General features: G+C 41.2%; 1 protein-coding gene across 1 annotated transcript; it reads left to right on the forward strand.

The window, feature by feature from the left end:
• Positions 1-1,385: 1,385 nt before the first annotated feature.
• LOC129091489 (scavenger receptor cysteine-rich type 1 protein M130-like) lies at positions 1,386-18,177 on the forward strand (the record flags this gene model as incomplete). Its single annotated transcript, XM_054599144.1, is given in 10 exon segments — positions 1,386-1,494; positions 2,942-3,247; positions 3,341-3,625; positions 7,365-7,670; positions 7,764-8,048; positions 12,707-13,012; positions 13,106-13,387; positions 15,303-15,608; positions 15,702-15,998; positions 18,038-18,177. Coding segments are annotated over 10 exon segments (2,622 nt in total), but the record flags the coding sequence as incomplete, so codon positions are not given.
• Between the last annotated feature and the right edge of the window lie 3,227 nt (positions 18,178-21,404).

Genomic DNA, 21,404 nt, shown 5'->3' on the forward strand with positions numbered 1-21,404 from the left:
AGGCACACACAGTAAAACTGTGAACTGTTTTCTGGAGTTGCAATGAATTTGTTTCTGACAATGGAGTGAGGACGTATTGTCATGTCTTTCAACATTATCCAATCAAATGAAAAAAAGTATAAATAAATGAATATTCCTGCTGAAAAAAAAAGAAATGTATATAAGTGTAATTAATTATTGACTGCATGAACTGTGCCAGACGCCAGGTGAAAAAAAATGGCACAAAATGAAGTTGTACACATTCAAGTTATTGATTATATTTTGGTCAATATTTCTGCAAGTAATGCATATTTAGTAATTATCTCTCTGTTCAGTGTGTTTCATGGTTTGAGGCGGAGTCTGTCATAGATTCACACTGATGATAAACTGAGTGGAATCATGCATCATGTGATCAGTGACAGTAATCTGATTGATATCAGCCTCACTGTTTCCTGTTCACTCTCCTACAGCCGTATCAGAGCATCATTAAGCTACTGCTAATGCTAACGCAACATCTCCTGCTGCTGCTGCTTCACATTAAAACACCTCAACATGACATCACAAGTCTTTTATTGTGAAGCACTCACAGGAAACACAATGTATTCATCACTGAGGTTAAAAACAGGAGAGACCGTCATGACTCGCTGCCTCTGATTGGCTGAACCCTTCTAGGTGTTCCAGGTGTCTGCTCAAAGCTAACGTTAGCTTATGCTAAGCTCTACTACACATTAGAAAGGCCCAGGAGGAAAGCTCCTAAACCACAGCAGTTCACCTTTATGTTCCCGTAGTCCAAAGTTAGTCTACCCGGTCTGAAGAACTTTATTAAATTAGAATTAAAATTGATATCTGGCCTCAAATGTTTTAACAATGACGTTGTTGTGAGTAACAGACAGATGAGCTCCTACAGAGCACATAGAAGAAACACAAGCAGACTGACACTGTGTAGAACTAACAGTTTATTTATTTTTTGGTCGTCTTTGTGTTCTTATTCACAGATTGTGCAGATGTAATGCTATGTTATGACATAAACAATGACCTTTAACCTCCTCTTCTGTGATTGGCTGAGAAGGAAGGAGATATCTAAAAGAACAGACTTGTTTGTAAATGCAGGTTTAACTGTCTGTATATAAATGTAACAACATCTAAATAGGTTTTTGATGAAAGCTGCAAATACATTATAAAAAATATATTTGTTGATTTCTATTACATTTTCTTTAAACAACAAATATGTGCATATTTCTCCAGGACTCCAGGCTGAAGGAAATCACACATCAACAGGTAAATAGAAAAAGAAAAGAGAAATAAAGATTCAATGAAGCAGAATCAGCAGTCAAGGTTGACTTTGTTCTTAATTAAATTAATTTCTTTACTGACGACTCTCTTGTTTCTGTTCAGAGTCTGTCAGGTTGGTGGGAGGAGACAGTCGTTGTGCAGGAACACTGGAGCTGAAACATGAACGACACTGGAGACCAGTAGAGGGCTATTACTGGACCCTGAAGACAACATCTGTTGCCTGTAGAGATCTGGACTGTGGCTCTGCTGTTTCTCTAGGAGAGAGAGAGGAGTCCTCAAAGAGATCTATGTGGAGGATCTACTCTGACTGTGTTCATTCTGGATCTACTCTGAGGGAGTGTTCAACATCACATTCCTCTTCCTTCATCCTGAATCTCACCTGCTCAGGTAAGCCCATCAGTGACATCATCTGTGTACTGATCTGATTCCTATGTCTGGGTCCAGTCCCTCCCTAACTACATACTGTGAGTCTGTATATAAACACTCTCTGAGGTGGCTCTATCCCTTCATGAGCCTTCACCTGTCACTTCCTCATCAGGTGAACCGTTAGATTCCCTTTGTCTGCTTTCAAACGTGACTTTTCTGCATGTTGAACTCTACTGGCTCAGCACCTGGTACAGCTGAAGTGGAGACATGTTTCTTCATCCAGTTCAAGGCACATCTTCTGAGGAGTGGATACTTGTGTTCCATCAGTTGGTCCCATAACTCTTCATTCATGCCAGGTGTTTCCCTTCATTTGATCTCAATGTAGATCTTCAGTGAGAGAATCTCATTCTCAGCAGCAAAGCTGTCCAGGTGGAACACTGATACTATGCTGCTCTCAGTAAAGCTCTTCTAATGCTCTGATCTTGCTCCTCATAGATGTCAAGCTGCAGAATGTCTTTGCCCTGATGTTTCACTTCTGCCTGCATGTGAGGAAAGTTCTCATTGTTAAAGCCAACTTGACAGCAGTTGTATCTTTTAAACGTGTTCATCATAATCCTGCAGCTCTACGTCAGCTTCATTCTTCATTTTTTTAAGGTTTGAGTATGTTGAAAGGAGGAAATGCACGTACAAACAAATATTCTGATTCATAAAACCTTGCGTACGGCTTCCAGTGAGATATTTCCTTTAATAATTCCATATTCAATCTGTAAATGTGTGCAGCTGGTTCTGCCTCACATCCCTCTAGAAGTAGAGTCATTTTCTCATAGACTTCTATACAACCAGAGGAGTCGCCCCCTGGTGGACAGGAGAGAGAATGCAGCTTTAACACATGAAGCTTTGACTTCACTTTAAAGAACCAGAGGTTGACACCTGGACAGTACCCAGCATGCATCAGCAAGCCAAAGCTTAAATGTGATTCATTATTGATTGTTGTCCAACTTGTTAAAGTGTTGGTAATAGTAGCCGACATGTAAAAGAGTTTTTGTGTAAAGTAATACATTTGATGACTTTGCCTCTTTTTACCATTGTGACCCATTCTACTCATGTACTTATGGGAACCTCAGTCAATGCACTGTGTGTATTAAACCAGTGTTATGACATGATATGTTTTGTGTTATTAATAATATTGGTTATTATTATTTTTACTAATGTTGACTTATTCTATTTTTTATTGAACCTCTGTATCTTTTTATTTAGTGTCTGGTGATTTTTATCTCTCTTTCATCTTCTATCATCTCTACAGACTCTGTCAGGCTGGTGGATGGGTCTAGTCTGTGCTCAGGTAGACTGGAGGTGAAGTCCAACCAGAGTTGGTCCTCAGTGTGTGAAGATGACTTTGACCAGCAGGATGCAGAGGTGGTCTGTAGGGAGCTTGGCTGTGGGGCTCCTTCAGTCCTCCAGGGGGCGCTCTATGGAGAAGTGGAGGCTCCAATGTGGACCAAAGAGTTCCAGTGTGGAGGCCAAGAGTCTGCTCTCCTGGACTGTAGAAGCTCAGGCTCAGATAGAAACACCTGCTCACCTGGTAAAGCTGTTGGACTCACCTGCTCAGGTAGAAGAGGAGCTGCAGCTTTGACCTGGTTCATTTCTGTTCTACTGAAGCTCACTTTGTTCTTTTACTGACGACTCTCTTGTTTCTGTTCAGAACCTGTCAGGTTGGTGGGAGGAGCCAGTCGTTGTGCAGGAACACTGGAGGTGAAACATCAAGGAGACTGGAGACCAGTACATGGCTATGACTGGACCCTGAAGGCAGCATCTGTTGCCTGTAGAGATCTGGACTGTGGCTTTGCTGTTTCTGTAGGAGAGAGAGAGGAGTCCTCAGGGAGATCTGTGTGGAGGATCAACTCTGACTGTCTTCATTCTGGATCTACTCTGAGGGAGTGTTTAACATCATATTCCTCTTCCTTCATCCTGAATCTCACCTGCTCAGGTAAGCCCATCAGTGACATCATCTGTGTACTGATCTGATTCCTATGTCTGGGTCCAGTCCCTCCCTAACTACATACTGTGAGTCTGTATATAAACACTCTCTGAGGTGGCTCTATCCCTTCATGAGCCTTCACCTGTCACTTCCTCATCAGGTGAACCGTTAGATTCCCTTTGTCTGCTTTCAAACGTGACTTTTCTGCATGTTGAACTCTACTGGCTCAGCACCTGGTACAGCTGAAGTGGAGACATGTTTCTTCATCCAGTTCAAGGCACATCTTCTGAGGAGTGGATACTTGTGTTCCATCAGTTGGTCCCATAACTCTTCATTCATGCCAGGTGTTTCCCTTCATTTGATCTCAATGTAGATCTGCAGTGAGAGAATCTCGTTCTCAGCAGCAAAGCTGTCCAGGTGGAACACTGATACTATGCTGCTCTCAGTAAAGCTCTTCTGATGCTCTGATCTTGCTCCTCATAGATGTCAAGCTGCAGAATGTCTTTGCCCTGATGTTTCAGTTCTGCCTGCATGTGAGGAAAGTTCTCATTGTTAAAGCCAACTTGACAGCAGTTGTATCTTTTAAACGTGTTCATCATAATCCTGCAGCTCTACGTCAGCTTCATTCTTCATTTTTTTAAGGTTTGAGTATGTTGAAAGGAGGAAATGCACGTACAAACAAATATTCTGATTCATAAAACCTTGCGTACGGCTGCCAGTGAGATATTTCCTTTAATAATTCCATATTCAACCTGTAAATGTGTGCAGCTGGTTCTGCCTCACATCCCTCTACACGCCCACATTCAACCATAAACGGTCAATGCAAAGCACCGTGTGAATGTTGATGCATAGAAATGAGCTGCTGATCAATGGGTCTTTATGGTGAATTACAGCAACTACAAGAGGAGGAACAAGAAAATGTGGGGTTTTTTGACACAGAAATCAAAGTGCTTTGGATGAGGTGATCTCTGAACACTTGTTTCCTCCTCATTCTTCTCTTGACAGTCCTAACAGTGACATAGTGTCTATCCTGCAGCAGAACACATCACAAATGTCACTGAAGTAGTTATAGATTCACAGGAATCACACTGATTGCTTCCAACATGATGGAGACCATCACTGGTATCCACCACCGTAGATATCATTTAAAAAAGGAAGTCTGATAGGTGAACACAGTGAATGTATTTATGTATTCATGTTTTATCATGGCAGTATGATGAGGACAGATCATGAGGTCATGGAGTGATTGTGTGAGAACTGTCACTGGCTTTATTTCCACACTTTGCTCATTTACACAATCCTCATGTGCAGGAGGTGAACATTCTCCAGGTGAGGTGAGTGAAGAAGGCAGAGTGTGTGACAGTCACCATGGTGACTCCAGTGAGCTCTGATAGCTGCATCAGATAGCCGTTTTCACTTTGTCTGTGTACAGTATGCTGTATCTGTCCTTATGGAATAAACCATGAAGAAATCAATGAAGTGGAGTTCACTGCAGAGACTCTACTCACAAAAACTATATGAACACTGAGATCCTGCTTGGTGATATATGTACAGTATCAGAAGAGTATTGAAAGCTCTTTACACTCTGTTCTGCAGTTCTTTAACACTATTCCAGTTTTCTAACAGATGATCATTTCATCAGCTGCTCCACAGATGACCACGAGTGTCGGTAGTTCAGCCTCTCCTCTGCACTGAAGAGAGCATAAAGCGCTGATGGAGCTTGTCCAGAAAGCTGCAGCACGTCTGGTGTTCAATCGCCCCAAGTTCTCTCACACAACTTCCCTTCTCCGTTCTCTACACTGGCTCCCTGTAAGAGCATCCAGTTACAGACTCTGGTGCTAGCCTACAGGGCAGTGAAAGGAACAGCTCCTTCCTATCTCCAGGCCTTGGTCAAGCCCTACACCCCCGCCCCACCACTCCTCTCTGCTGCCTCGGGGTGACTGGTTGCCCCGTCGCTCAGAGGTCCCTGCGGCCGATCCACCCGGTCACAGCTTTTTTCTGTCCTGACCCCTCAGTGGAGGAATGAACTCCCCACTGACCTCAGGACAGCAGAGTCACTGCCCATCTTTAACCTCACCTCTTCAAGAAGTACTACCCTGAGTCTTCCTCGTAGCACTTATTGCACTCGTATTAGTTGCTGCACTTACTATATTCGTATCAGTTCGCTGCACTTATTGAATTCGTATTTGTTTACTGCACTTATCCTATTCGTAGTAGTTTGTAGCACTTACTATATTCGAATTAGTCTGTTGCAATTATTGTTTTCGTAGTAATTTGCCTCTGCACTATACTTTTGCTCTGGTTTCTGCTTTGAGATGCTTGTTTAAGAAAGGAGATGCACTTATGACTTCTGGTGACTAGTAGTTCTCTTGAATACCTATGTTGAATACACTTCCTGTAAGTCGCTTTGGATAAAAGCGTCTGCTAAATGACTGTAATGTGATGTAATGTAATGAAATATTCAGGGACGTTTGATTTGAGGATTGACTCTGTTTATATCTTTAACATTGAAACATGTGCTGATAGTTATGGCTCACAAGCACAAATAACACTGCTGGTCTGATGTTTATGATAAAGAGAATATATAAGTGCACAGTAACGTGTGATATGAAGAGAAATGAAATGTGTAAGAGGCCTCATAATAGCTGTAATGATACCACTCACATTCATCTCTACAGTCTGAACAGGTGTGCACATTCTCCTTCAACTATGTTTTCATAGATCACATCTTCTGCGTGGGAAGTGGCGCCCCCCTCTTTCAGGCCCTGTTTTGTGCCGATTCAGCGGTTGTAAATGAGACCCCTGGTCTTGAGTCGTGCTTTTGACTCTTTGACTCAGTGGTGGCTTCGGCCTTTACAATAACAAGTGCACATAGTCACTGTGACTTCATCCATTGGTTTCTGGACGACAGTTTTGAAATCTCAAATTCAAGTTTTTGGACTCGGCCATCTTGTTTTGTTGCAACTAGAAGTCACATGAGAGGGAGGAGCTCAGTAAACCCATGTTCAGACAACCAAAGTGTTAAAATGAACTTTCATTAAGTGAAAACACTCTGAAAGGGTTAAAGTTGTGAGACCAAAACATGGACAACTCTCAGACCGGACAACGCTGTGGTGTGGACCTGTCAATCAGTGTGTAGCCCCGCCCTAAAGCATCCCCTGCTTTATGGTCTGTTTGACTCTAAATGGAGCATCATTTACTAAATGAACATCATGCTGTATTGAAGAAGACTTGAAACTAGAGATTGAGACCATAAACTCATGTTTACAATGTTTACTGAGGGAATAAATCAAGAGAGAAGTAGAGTCATTTTCTCATAGACTTCTATACAACCAGAGGAGTCGCCCCCTGGTGGACAGGAGAGAGAGTTGACACCTGGACAGTACCCAGCATGCATCAGCAAGCCAAAGCTTAAATGTGATTCATTATTGATTGTTGTCCAACTTGTTAAAGTGTTGGTAATAGTAGCCGACATGTAAAAGAGTTTTTGTGTAAAGTAATACATTTGATGACTTTGCCTCTTTTTACCATTGTGACCCATTCTACTCATGTACTTATGGGAACCTCAGTCAATGCACTGTGTGTATTAAACCAGTGTTATGACATGATATGTTTTGTGTTATTAATAATATTGGTTATTATTATTTTTACTAATGTTGACTTATTCTATTTTTTATTGAACCTCTGTATCTTTTTATTTAGTGTCTGGTGATTTCTCTCTCTCTCTCATCTTCTATCATCTCTACAGACTCTGTCAGGCTGGTGGATGGGTCTAGTCTGTGCTCAGGTAGACTGGAGGTGAAGTCCAACCAGAGGTGGTCCTCAGTGTGTGAAGATGACTTTGACCAGCAGGATGCAGAGGTGGTCTGTAGGGAGCTTGGCTGTGGGGCTCCTTCAGTCCTCCAGGGGGCGCTCTATGGAGAAGTGGAGGCTCCAATGTGGACCAAAGAGTTCCAGTGTGGAGGCCAAGAGTCTGCTCTCCTGGACTGTAGAAGCTCAGGCTCAGATAGAAACACCTGCTCACCTGGTAAAGCTGTTGGACTCACCTGCTCAGGTAGAAGAGGAGCTGCAGCTCTGATCTGGTTCATTTCTGTTCTACTGAAACTCACTTTGTTCTTTTACTGACGACTCTCTTGTTTCTGTTCAGAACCTGTCAGGTTGGTGGGAGGAGCCAGTCGCTGTGCAGGAACACTGGAGGTGAAACATCAAGGAGACTGGAAACCAGTAGATGGCTCTGACTGGAACCTGAAGGCAGCATCTGTAGTCTGTAGAGATCTGGACTGTGGCTCTGCTGTTTCTGTAGGAGAGAGAGAGGAGTCCTCAGGGAGATCTATGTGGAGGATCAACTCTCTCTGTGTTCATTCTGGATCTGCTCTGAGGGAATGTTCAACATCAACTTCCTATTCCTCCATCCTGGATCTCACCTGCTCAGGTAAGCCCATCAGTGACATCATCTATGACATCATCTCTTCCTCTGTGGTTTTCTGTTGGACTGAACTGTTAAGTTATCCAGGACAACGACATCCTAAAGGTCAGAGAGGTGGGCTTGTTTCTGGAAGCTTCAAACCCTCCATAGACTGCTGAGCTTCACCTGGCAGGACACACCTGTCTGTCTGTCTGTCTGTCTGCCTGTCTGTCTGTCTGTCTGTCTGTCTGTCTGTCTGTCTGTCTGTCTGTCTGTCTGTCTGTCTGTCTGTCTGTCTGTCTGTCTGTCTGCTGTCTGCTGTCTGTCTGTCTGTCTGTCTGTCTGTCTGTCTCTGTCTGTCTGTCTGTCTGTCTGTCTGTCTGTCTGTCTGTCTGTCTGTTTGTCTGTCTGTCTGTCTCTCTCTCTGTCTGTCTGTCTGTTTGTCTTTTAGACCTGTGTCATCACGTCCTGTATTTTTTTTGTCGAACAAAAATGGAATGTGAACTTTGTTGTTATTATAGTTGTTGTAATTGTTGTTATTATTATTATTATTATTACTATTTTTATTATTATTATTACTATTTTATTATTATTATTATTATTATTATTATTATTATTATTATTATTATTATTATTATACAGTGCTGCAGGAATGAGTCTTCAAACCCAGGAAAAAGTCATATTTTTTACACTTTCTGTTCCCTCTTCATAGTTAATGTGTTTTCTGATGTTTTTTGGTTAAATGTCTGAAATCAGGTCTGTGTTTAACTCAAGCTGAAGACATTTGAACGATTTGTTCTATGATATAAAATAGATCATTAAATACCCCTCTGGTGAAATGTTGCAAGATGGCGGCTACTGAGGGAGACGTGTGCGAATAGTAAGCACAGGGTCAGTCTGCCAACATATAACTCCTGCATTATGCTTCATACTCGAAGCTGGAAATGAAAGGTGCTACTTAGATGGTGTTCTCAACTGTGCATGTTTTAACTAGGTTAAGTAGTTTTGAGCCTTTCATTGCGACCAAAAGAGACCTCGCCAAACATTGCTGAGTGTCTGCACCTGTGTGGACTTCCTCTTATTGCTCAATATCACTCTACTAACTTTATGGGAAGCAGTGAATGGAAGTAAAGATGAACTCTTGCTCCGACTGACGAATATCGACAAACCGATGGCTCAAATGCATTCTTCAATGACTGCACTTAACGAACAAATTTCCTAAGTTCAAAACAGAGTGAGTGCCACCGAAGATAATATCGTGGGCTCTGATAAGAAGATCACGGGGCTGCTCAAAACAGTAGAGGCTCTGCAAATCAAGGTGGATTACCTGGAAAATAAAAGCCGACAGTCCAATCAGTTGATTTTTGGCGTGCTGGAGGTGCCGAAAAGAAGGACACAGTGGCATTTATTACTTTAGTTTTTTACATGTTAGCTTCATATTAGAATGAGCCTGTGCAGGCGTGGCTGAAATATGGCCTAATTCTCAATTTTCAATTTCTCACTTCCAACGTTAGGCCGGTTAAAATGTTGGCACCTTTTGTATGCATATTAAAAACAAAAAACTTATAATATTACTTATGAATTATCTTAGTTAATTTAGATGTAGAAGAAACGTATATACTATGTTTGAAGGGCAGACACAGTCTTAGTTAGTGTAGGATGTGGCTTGTTTGTCTAGTTCGGTTTGCCTTCTTTGTCTGTCATGGAGAGTTTCATTCAGAGATAACTGGTACTTGCTTGCTGTTTCTCAAAACGTCTCTTGGCTTGGTGAATGTTTTACACTCAGTGTGTCATCACCATGTGTAGCTCTTCTGTTATAGTCTGCTCCCTGAATATTAGAGGCTGTAAAAACCCAGTAAAGCCAAATAGGATAGTGTCCTTTTTCAGAAAGGAAAATGCTGCTATTGCAATGTTACAAGAGACTCGTCTAACTGAAAAAGAACATAAAAAGCTTAAAAAGGACTGGTAGGACAAGTGTATTCCTGCTCCTTTAATAGTAAAAGTAGAGGAGTGGCAATACTGATACATCAAAATCTACCTCTTGTTATTAATCACTTTGAGGATGACCCGAATGGTTGCTATGTGTTAATTCATGGTCATTTATATGGTGAAAAAATAACTATTCTTAATGTATATGCTGTTCCTGATATTGATACATCCATATTTACTAACATGACAGATTTATTGATTAAATATAGCTGTCCTTTAATGATAGTGGGGGGTGACTGGAACTGTGTAACGGACAATACACTGGATAAAAATCCCCCAAAATAAACTTTTGGAATTCCTAAAGATGAATGATAATGGGGTAACTGATCCATCAAACTTATGTGAAACTACAAAAGCGTATTTGAGAGGTATAATGATATCTTACTGTGCTGCTAGAAAGAAGAAAATAATGAAAGAACAGAGAAGACTTGAGTTCAAGCTGAAGATGCTGAATCTGAGCATAAATGCACTCCGTCTGAAGGAAGCTGGGACAAACTCTTCATTGCTCGATCTGCACTTTACACATTACAATCTCAAAAAGCTGAAAAAGCTTTATTTCTACAGAAGCATAAGAGATATTAATTTGGAAATAAATCAGGACACTATTTGGCTAATTTAATTAATAACAAAAAACCTAGCAATGCAATCTCAAAATTGAAAGATAAAAATGGAAAATGAGTATACATGTCCTCTGAGATTGCAGATGTTTTTAAAGACTTCTATTGTTCACTATATAAATCAGTTTGACATCCCAGGTATTTCCAGTAGAGAGAGGCGCAAAACAGGGCCGCCCCCTGTCCCCTTTACTCTTTAATCTGATTATAGAACACATAAAATATCATTATACGCAGACGACGTGCTTATTTATGAACGAGCCATCTAAATCTATCCCAGCTTTAATCAAGATCATTGATGAATTTAGTATGTTTTCTGGATATAAGATAAATGATGACAAGTCCCTCGCCTTACCGCTTGGAAAGAGCACCAAGATAGCTGCTGAGATTTGTCACAGAATGGGTTAAAGATAGTCAGTTCTCCTTTTCAGATCTGGAAGGTATAGGTCTGGATAATGTATCAATGTTAGACCTTCCTTTTTATGTTCTAGAAAGTTGCAAGCTAGGATGAAAGACAATTTTATAGTTAGAAACATGTGCAAGTCTTTGAATAGCATACATAAACACTTTGGACTTGGTCAATATTCATTTTTGGCACCTACTGCTAATAACCCTGAGTTTGAATATACTTGCACAGATGTGGGATTTAGAGAGTGGAAGGATGCTGATATCACAAAAATCAATGATGTATACCAGGGTGACCTAATGAAGTCTTTTCCAGAATTAAAGCTAGGGTGGGTAATTTCTTTACTGTAATATTTGGCAAAACTGTCCTAATAGCCAGTCAGCTATATGTAGGTGAAGTGCTCTGAGAATATCTGCTCATAACTTTGCTCTCCCCTGCCTCTGTGGGCCGCACCCAAAAATTGCCACCGCTCATGTACACTTTGACCAATCAGAGCGAGGCTCCGATTCTCCGTTCTTATTGGCTGCGGAATCGGACATGGTGTTTCGTCTTCCTATCAATGTAACTGAATTCACATGAACGCGCATAACTGACGTTCGGTGGGAGGAGCTACAGCAGGTAGCGTGGCAGGGAGAGGCCAGAGAGCACGCGACGGAATCTCAACGGCTGTTTTCTCCAAAATCGCCCACCCTAGCTTTAAAAGAAGAGTTTCATATCCCACAAACAGACTTTTATCCCTACCTCCAGATCAGGAGTTATTTGAACTTTATTACATATTATAAAAGTGCAAGAAAGCTGAGTATTCTAGATAGTCTTATTATGAAAGCAGCAACACTTAATAAGAAAGTGATGACTTATATATATGACCAGTTTCTTAGGAATGATAAGATTACAATGAATAATAAACATAGTTGGGAAAAGGACTTTGGGGTTCACCTTGATGAAAGTGTTAAAGTGAACTTTTATTAAGTGAAAACACTCTGAAAGGGTTAAAGTTGTGAGACCAAAACATGGACAACTCTCAGCCCGGACAACGCTGTGGTGTCGACCTGTCAATCAGTGTGTAGCCCCGCCCTAAAGCATCCCCTGCTTTATGGTGTGTTTGACTCTAAATGGAGCATCATTTACTAAATGAACATCATGCTGTAGTGAAGAAGACTTGAAACTAGAGATTGAGACCATAAACTCATGTTTACAATGTTTACTGAGGGAATAAATCAAGAGAGAAGTAGAGTCATTTTCTCATAGAGTTCTATACAACCAGAGGAGTCGCCCCCTGGTGGACAGCAGAGAGAGTTGACACCTGGACAGTACCCAGCATGCATCAGCAAGCCAAAGCTTAAATGTGATTCATTATTGATTGTTGTCCAACTTGTTAAAGTGTTGGTAATAGTAGCCGACATGTAAAAGAGTTTTTGTGTAAAGTAATACATTTGATGACTTTGCCTCTTTTTACCATTGTGACCCATTCTACTCATGTACTTATGGGAACCTCAGTCAATGCACTGTGTGTATTAAACCAGTGTTATGACATGATATGTTTTGTGTTATTAATAATATTGGTTATTATTATTTTTACTAATGTTGACTTATTGTATTTTTTATTGAACCTCTGTATCTTTTTATTTAGTGTCTGGTGATTTCTCTCTCTCTTTCATCTTCTATCATCTCTACAGACTCTGTCAGGCTGGTGGATGGGTCTAGTCTGTGCTCAGGTAGACTGGAGGTGAAGTCCAACCAGAGTTGGTCCTCAGTGTGTGAAGATGACTTTGACCAGCAGGATGCAGAGGTGGTCTGTAGGGAGCTTGGCTGTGGGGCTCCTTCAGTCCTCCAGGGGGCGCTCTATGGAGAAGTGGAGGCTCCAATGTGGACCAAAGAGTTCCAGTGTGGAGGCCAAGAGTCTGCTCTCCTGGACTGTAGAAGCTCAGGCTCAGATAGAAACACCTGCTCACCTGGTAAAGCTGTTGGACTCACCTGCTCAGGTAGAAGAGGAGCTGCAGCTTTGATCTGGTTCATTTCTGTTCTACTGAAGCTCACTTTGTTCTTTTACTGACGACTCTCTTGTTTCTGTTCAGAACCTGTCAGGTTGGTGGGAGGAGCCAGTCGCTGTGCAGGAACACTGGAGGTGAAACAGGGAGACTGGAAACCAGTACATGGCTCTGGCTGGACCCTGAAGGCAGCATCTGTAGCCTGTAGAGATCTGGACTGTGGCTCTGCTGTTTCTGTAGAACGGAGAGAGGAGTCCTCAGGGAGATCTATGTGGTTGATCAACTCTCTCTGTGTTCATTCTGGATCTGCTCTGAGGGAATGTTCAACATCATATTCCTCTTACTCCATCCTGGATCTCACCTGCTCAGGTAAGCCCATCAGTGACATCATCTATGACATCATCTCTTCCTCTGTGGTTTTCCGTTGGACTGAACTGTTAAGTTATCCAGGACAACGACATCCTAAAGGTCAGAGAGGTGGGCTTGTTTCTGGAAGCTTCAAACCCTCCATAGACTGCTGAGCTTCACCTGGCAGGACACACCTGTCTGTCTGTCTGTCTGTCTGTCTGTCTGCCTGTCTGCCTGTCTGTCTGTCTGTCTGTCTGTCTGTCTGTCTGTCTGCCTGTCTGTCTGTCTGTCTGTCTGTCTGCCTGTCTGCCTGTCTGTCTTTTAGACCTGTGTCATCACTTCCTGTATTTTTTTCCCAGTCCCTTTTTGTCGAACAAAAACGGAATGTGAACTTTGTTGTTATTATAGTTGTTGTAATTGTTGTTGTTGTTATTATTATTATTATTATTATTATTATTATTATTATTATTATTATTATTATTATTATACAGTGCTGCAGGAATGAGTCTTCAAACCCAGGAAAAAGTCATATTTTTTACACTTTCTGTTCCCTCTTCATAGTTAATGTGTTTTCTGATGTTTTTTGGTTAAATGTCTGAAATCAGGTCTGTGTTTAACTCAAGCTGAAGACATTTGAACGATTTGTTCTATGATATAAAATAGATCATTAAATACCCCTCTGGTGAAATGTTGCAAGATGGCGGCTACTGAGGGAGACGTGTGCGAATAGTAAGCACAGGGTCAGTCTGCCAACATATAACTCCTGCATTATGCTTCATACTCGAAGCTGGAAATGAAAGGTGCTACTTAGATGGTGTTCTCAACTGTGCATGTTTTAACTAGGTTAAGTAGTTTTGAGCCTTTCATTGCGACCAAAAGAGACCTCGCCAAACATTGCTGAGTGTCTGCACCTGTGTGGACTTCCTCTTATTGCTCAATATCACTCTACTAACTTTATGGGAAGCAGTGAATGGAAGTAAAGATGAACTCTTGCTCCGACTGACGAATATCGACAAACCGATGGCTCAAATGCATTCTTCAATGACTGCACTTAACGAACAAATTTCCTAAGTTCAAAACAGAGTGAGTGCCACCGAAGATAGTATCGTGGGCTCTGATAAGAAGATCACGGGGCTGCTCAAAACAGTAGAGGCTCTGCAAATCAAGGTGGATTACCTGGAAAATAAAAGCCGACAGTCCAATCAGTTGATTTTTGGCGTGCTGGAGGTGCCGAAAAGAAGGACACAGTGGCATTTATTACTTTAGTTTTTTACATGTTAGCTTCAATCTCCCATCCCCTGCTTTATGGTCTGTTTGACTCTAAATGGAGCATCATTTACTAAATGAACATCATGCTGTATTGAAGAAGACTTGAAACTAGAGATTGAGACCATAAACTCATGTTTACAATGTTTACTGAGGGAATAAATCAAGAGAGAAGTAGAGTCATTTTCTCATAGACTTCTATACAACCAGAGGAGTCGCCCCCTGGTGGACAGCAGAGAGGATGCAGCTTTAACACATGAAGCTTTGACTTCATGTTTCACAACCAGAGGTTGACACCTGGACAGTACCCAGCATGCATCAGCAAGCCAAAGCTTAAATGTGATTCATTATTGATTGTTGTCCAACTTGTTAAAGTGTTGGTAATAGTAGCCGACATGTAAAAGAGTTTTTGTGTAAAGTAATACATTTGATGACTTTGCCTCTTTTTACCATTGTGACCCATTCTACTCATGTACTTATGGGAACCTCAGTCAATGCACTGTGTGTATTAAACCAGTGTTATGACATGATATGTTTTGTGTTATTAATAATATTGGTTATTATTATTTTTACTAATGTTGACTTATTGTATTTTTTATTGAACCTCTGTATCTTTTTATTTAGTGTCTGGTGATTTCTCTCTCTCTCTCATCTTCTATCATCTCTACAGACTCTGTCAGGCTGGTGGATGGGACTAGTCTGTGCTCAGGTAGACTGGAGGTGAAGTCCAACCAGAGTTGGTCCTCAGTGTGTGAAGATGACTTTGACCAGCAGGATGCAGAGGTGGTCTGTAGGGAGCTTGGCTGTGGGGCTCCTTCAGTCCTCCAGGGGGCGCTCTATGGAGAAGTGGAGGCTCCAATGTGGACCAAAGAGTTCCAGTGTGGAGGCCAAGAGTCTGCTCTCCTGGACTGTAGAAGCTCAGGCTCAGATAGAAACACCTGCTCACCTGGTAAAGCTGTTGGACTCACCTGCTCAGGTAGAAGAGGAGCTGCAGCTCTGATCTGGTTCATTTCTGTTCTACTGAAACTCACTTTGTTCTTTTACTGACGACTCTCTTGTTTCTGTTCAGAACCTGTCAGGTTGGTGGGAGGAGCCAGTCGCTGTGCAGGAACACTGGAGGTGAAACATCAAGGAGACTGGAAACCAGTAGATGGCTCTGACTGGAACCTGAAGGCAGCATCTGTTGCCTGTAGAGATCTGGACTGTGGCTCTGCTGTTTCTGTAGGAGAGAGAGAGGAGTCCTCAGGGAGATCTATGTGGAGGATCAACTCTCTCTGTGTTCATTCTGGATCTGCTCTGAGGGAATGTTCAACATCATGGTCCTCTTCCTCCATCCTGGATCTCACCTGCTCAGGTAAGCCCATCAGTGACATCATCTATGACATCATCTCTTCCTCTGTGGTTTTCCGTTGGACTGAACTGTTAAGTTATCCAGGACAACGACATCCTAAAGGTCAGAGAGGTGGGCTTGTTTCTGGAAGCTTCAAACCCTCCATAGACTGCTGAGCTTCACCTGGCAGGACACACCTGTCTGTCTGTCTGTCTGTCTGTCTGTCTGTCTGTCTGCCTGTCTGTCTGTCTGTCTGTCTGTCTGTCTGTCTGCCTGTCTGTCTGTCTGTCTGTCTGTCTGTCTGTCTGCCTGTCTGTCTGTCTGTCTTTTAGACCTGTGTCATCACGTCCTGTATTTTTTTCCCAGTCCCTTTTTGTCGAACAAAAATGGAATGTGAACTTTGTTGTTATTATTGTTGTTGTAATTGTTATTATTATTATTATTATTATTATTATGATTGTTATTATAAACAAATTGCAATTTATTTCCATCTAATGTGATCATGTCCATTGATCACAACATTTTGGTTCATCTGTTCTGGCAGAGATTGAGAAATGTATTGGCTTTAAAATAGTAATGGATCCAAAACTGTGTATTTTTGGTTTGAGTTCCTTATCCGGTCAAGAGGCAAAATTGTTAAATATTGTGCGTTATGCAGCACGCCTTTCAATATTACATGTTTGGTAAATTATGATCAATTCTTCCCTATGAAAGATTAGCTAATGTATTACAAGAAAATAAAAATAAAAAACTCTGGTGAATGTAGAATAATACAAATCAGAAATAGAAATAATCCAATCAGATGTTTGTGGATTGTTGGACTACAAACATACATCATTCCTGCAGAACTCTAGTACTAGACAAAAGACTAACATTAACAGAACAATACAAGGGACACAAAACAGTAAACACAGATTCAACATTTATGAATGTGAACTTTCATCTTCTCTCTGTGTTTACAGACCTGCTCCTTCAACCAAACATCTCTGTGTCCTGCTCCACTGACGGGGTCTCCGAGGCCCAGCAGCAGGGGGCTCAGGTGCTGAGGGGCTCCACCTTCACCATCTGCTGCTCCATCCAGCCACAGTACCCAGGAGGCTCCTTCCAGCTCACCTTCACCTCCTGCAACTCAGCACACAACTACACCCAGCCAGCTGTCAATCACTCTGCCCACTTCCTGTTTCCTGCTGCAGAGCCCGCCCACCAAGGAAGCTACAGCTGTGTTTATCACCTCTATGTTTTCTCTCATAACTTCTCCTCTGAGAGCCGTCTGCTCTCTCTCACTGTCCCAGGTAAGCTGACTGTTTACATGCAGGTGTGGAGAAGATGATTGGTCCAATCTGACTGAAAATGATCAGCTGACCACAGAGTCCATGCATGTTGTTGTTTCTGGAATGACACTGTGTCCTTGTGTTACAAATGTCATATAGTAACCAAACCTGAACCAAGTCTATAAACAGCAACATGAAAGAATAAACTGTAGGACGGAGCATGTTTGGTTACCAGGATAACTCTGGTTCTCTGAGAACTGAGGGAGGCCTTTCACTATGAGAAGCACCTTCTGACTCCACCAATCACAGAAGCTCCACATCCACCACATCGCTCATTAAACCACTTAGCCGCTAACTATCTACCAATCAGAAGCAAGAAGGGCGGTGTGCTCCGATACCTCACTCAGAGAACCAGGGTTATCCTGGTGACCAAACGTTGAGACAGTAGTTAGGTTGTTACTGCTCATGATAGCCACTATGCTTTATTTGATTCTAAACTAAGCCCCGCCCCTCTAACGCTGACTGGCCAATCACAGCGTAGCACGGCTCAAACAGTGAAGTAAACATGAAGGGCTATAGTTTCAGATATTCTAGATTCCAGCTTCAATGGGAGCTGTTGGACTCATGATGTTGTGTGATGTGATGATGTGTTTGATCAGATCCAACACCTCTTATCATCAAAGCGGTCCTCCTGCCGCTGATTCTGCTGTTGGAGAACGTTGCCCTCTACTTCTACTGTAAGGTACTGACACACGTCTGTAGTTTAGACCAGCGACTGGAATGAAGCTCTCGCTCTGTGTTTAGTGAACTGAACACAGGACTGTGCTGTCATGTCTCTCCAGGCCAGAAGGGGGAGGAAGCCGGGCAGACGGGAGAACATTGAGCTGGATGAGTTTAACCTGGGTGTTCCTGCAGATGAAGAAGGAGCTCAGGGAGCAGAGTAGCTCCTCCAAGGAGCTCATCTCACATCCAGATGGATTTCTAACACACAGCCACCATCAGCTCACTTTATACGCATGTTCCCTTTAAACAAGAAGAATATTATATTACATTATTAGAGCTGGTCTTTCTTACTCTCTTCTGACTTCCTGGCTCTCAGCTCAAAGCCCATTGGTTCCTGCTGAAGACGTGAGTCTTTAGAAACACCTCCCTGATATAGAGGTTCATTTAGAACTAGACTTGAGAGCAGGTTTACCAGAGTCCAAGCAGCCGGCGTCTTAGAAAGCAAAGACTACCAGGAACAATGTTAATGTTATATATTAAGCAGAAACAACGTTTAACATTGACATACATCTTCTACATTCTGTGTTACAATTCTCAATGTTCAAATCACATTTAGTGACATTTGCACAGTTGAATCCTGAGATCAAAGGAAACCTCGTTTCAGACCCACCTACTGCTGGATGTGTAGATCTGGAGCTCATCAGGTTGATGAACCACATCTGGTGCCATGATGACAATCTGATGGTGTTTGTGAGTTTAAATAATAATAATAATATAGAATGAACTCATGACTTCTCTTCAGCGCTCCCTTTTGGTTCACATGGCTCATTTATTGTACTGAGCAGGATTTAGTCATCAGGACTACATTTAGATAAAGATCATCTTAATAATAGAAATATGAACAACGATGCGTCCCGCTGAGACCGGCCCCTCACACATCATTTATCTGGGATTAAGAATATTTCCTATTTTGCTCATTGTTGTACTTCATGATTTTACTTACTTTTGGTATTAAGGTTTTTACTCATTTTTTATAATCAAGGGTTTCATTTATTTCATTACAATTTTTCTTATTTTTGTACTTACTTTTTAAAAAATTAAATTCCGGAATTTAATCTTTTTTTTTACAGTTAATGAGTGTTGTTATTAAGGATTTTGCTTGTTTGTTATAATTAAGGATTTTGCTTTCTTCACAAGGACATTGTAATTATTGATTTTGCATGTTTTTATAACTAAGGATTTTTGATAATTTTCTAAGAATGCTATACTGCTTTTACTTAAATCATAAGCGTATTTCCTAGTTTTGTAATTAAGGGTTTTAAATAAAATATAAATAAAGCAATTACAAATGCTAATTTGATTAGAAATTATTCTACTACATGAATTTACTTAATTTTGTAAAAATTGATTTTTCTTGAATTTTATAATTTGAGGCTTTTACTATTATCATAAGCTTTTTGCTTTATTTCATAATTAAGGAGAATTATTTCATTAGAATTTTGTTTATTATTGTACTTGCTGAATTTACTTAATTTTGTTATTAAGGAAATTTACATTTTTATAATAAAGGATTTTGCTTAAATCATAAGCGTTTTGCTTGATTTTGTAATTAAGGAAATTACCATTTTTCATTAGAATTGTTCTTATTTTATTCTTCATGAATATACAAAACTATGTTATTAAGGAATTTGGTTATTTTTATAATAAAGGATTTGGCTTATTAATAAGAATGTTATAATTAGTGGTTTTGCTTATTTCATAACTGTACTTTTCTAAACAAGGACTTTTACTTATTTTTATAAATAGGATTTTGCTTAATTATTCACTTTGTGAATTGACTTAATTTTGTAAATAAGGATTTAGCCTTATTTAAATAAAGATTTTTCTCACACTGTACTAGTTTAACACACACACATACAGTACACTGTACTAGTTTAACATACACACACATACAGTACACTGTACTAGTTTAACACACACACATACAGTACACTGTACTAGTTTAACACACACACATACAGTACACTGTACTAGTTTAACATACACACACACATACAGTACACTGTACTAGTTTAACATACACACACACACACTTTCACACTGTGCACACACTATATTTTGCAAAAGAAATGTTCTACTTTTTACTTGTTCCTTTCCGATGACATGAACACAATGTAACCAGTGCTTTTTGTTTGTGCATGTGTGTTTTATCGTCCCACAGACCAGACACCGACATCACAGCGTCCCTCCACGATCAGGTGGACAGACTTGAGAAGCATCTCAGGTACGTGGACACACTCACACCATCTTCCTCATTCATCTCCTCCCGTCCACCCAGTTCAGCTAGGCGTTCGGATCAGAGCTTTATATTTCCAAACATAAGCTAGTTTCAGGAGCCGGGAATTTAATATCTTTGGGTCCTGGACTCATGGTTGAACAAAACGAGAGTTCCCTCAGGCTCTCGGTCCATACATCACTGCTCTATCTGTTAGTGAGGATTTAAAGTGTCTCACACACACACACACACACACACACACACACACACACACACACACACACACACACACACACACACACACACACACAGACAGTAGAGGCCGTCCGTCCTGTTGAAGTGTCCTTGAAAAGCTGCTGGACTGTGACTGGTCACAGGTTTGATCCCCATGATGGACAATGCTGTCAACTACAACCTTTGTGTGTGTGTGTGTGTGTGTGTGTGTGTGTGTGTGTGTGTGTGTGTGTGTGTGTGTGTGTGTGTGTGTGTGTGTGTGTGTGTGTGTGTGTGTGTGTGTGTGTGTGTGTGTGAGCCGCTGCCTACGTCTCTAAGTGACAGCAGCTCTGATCTGATGGCGGCTGTGGCGTAGTGGAGAGCAAGGTAGTTCTCCAATCAGAGGGTCGGTGGTTCGATACCCGGCCTCGGCAGTCCATGTGTCCTTGGGCAAGACACTTAACCCCAAGTTGCTCCTGAAGGCCATCGGTGTGGACTGATGATGAATGTTAGTTAGAGTCTGATGGTGGCACCTTGATGGTAGCCTGTCATCAGTGTGTGAATGGGTGAATGATATGTAACATACTACTGACTGTAAGTCGCTTTGGAGAAAAGCGTCTGCTAAATGACTGTAATGTGATGTAATGTAATCTGAACCTAAACTCCGTTAACTACAAATCCACTGATGAGTTTATAAATCTATTAAGGTTTTAGATTGATTTCCTTAAGCAGCCTGTTGGTTCCAGATCTATGAAACTCAGCCCACAGAGAGATAATCCTTTAATCTGTGTAATGTAGTGACCAACATTTAGTCATGAGAGCTTTAGTGACACAACAGGAAGAAAACAGCAAAGTAAAGTCTGGCTTAAAGTCTAAACCCTGACTTTAATGAACCCAACAAATCAGTTGGTTCCATAAATGTCAAGTCAAGTTTATGCAACCAGACTTATTTAAGTCAGG

Source organism: Anoplopoma fimbria, chromosome 1, assembly GCF_027596085.1.
Source record: "Anoplopoma fimbria isolate UVic2021 breed Golden Eagle Sablefish chromosome 1, Afim_UVic_2022, whole genome shotgun sequence".
Classification (NCBI taxonomy): Eukaryota; Metazoa; Chordata; class Actinopteri; order Perciformes; family Anoplopomatidae; genus Anoplopoma; species Anoplopoma fimbria.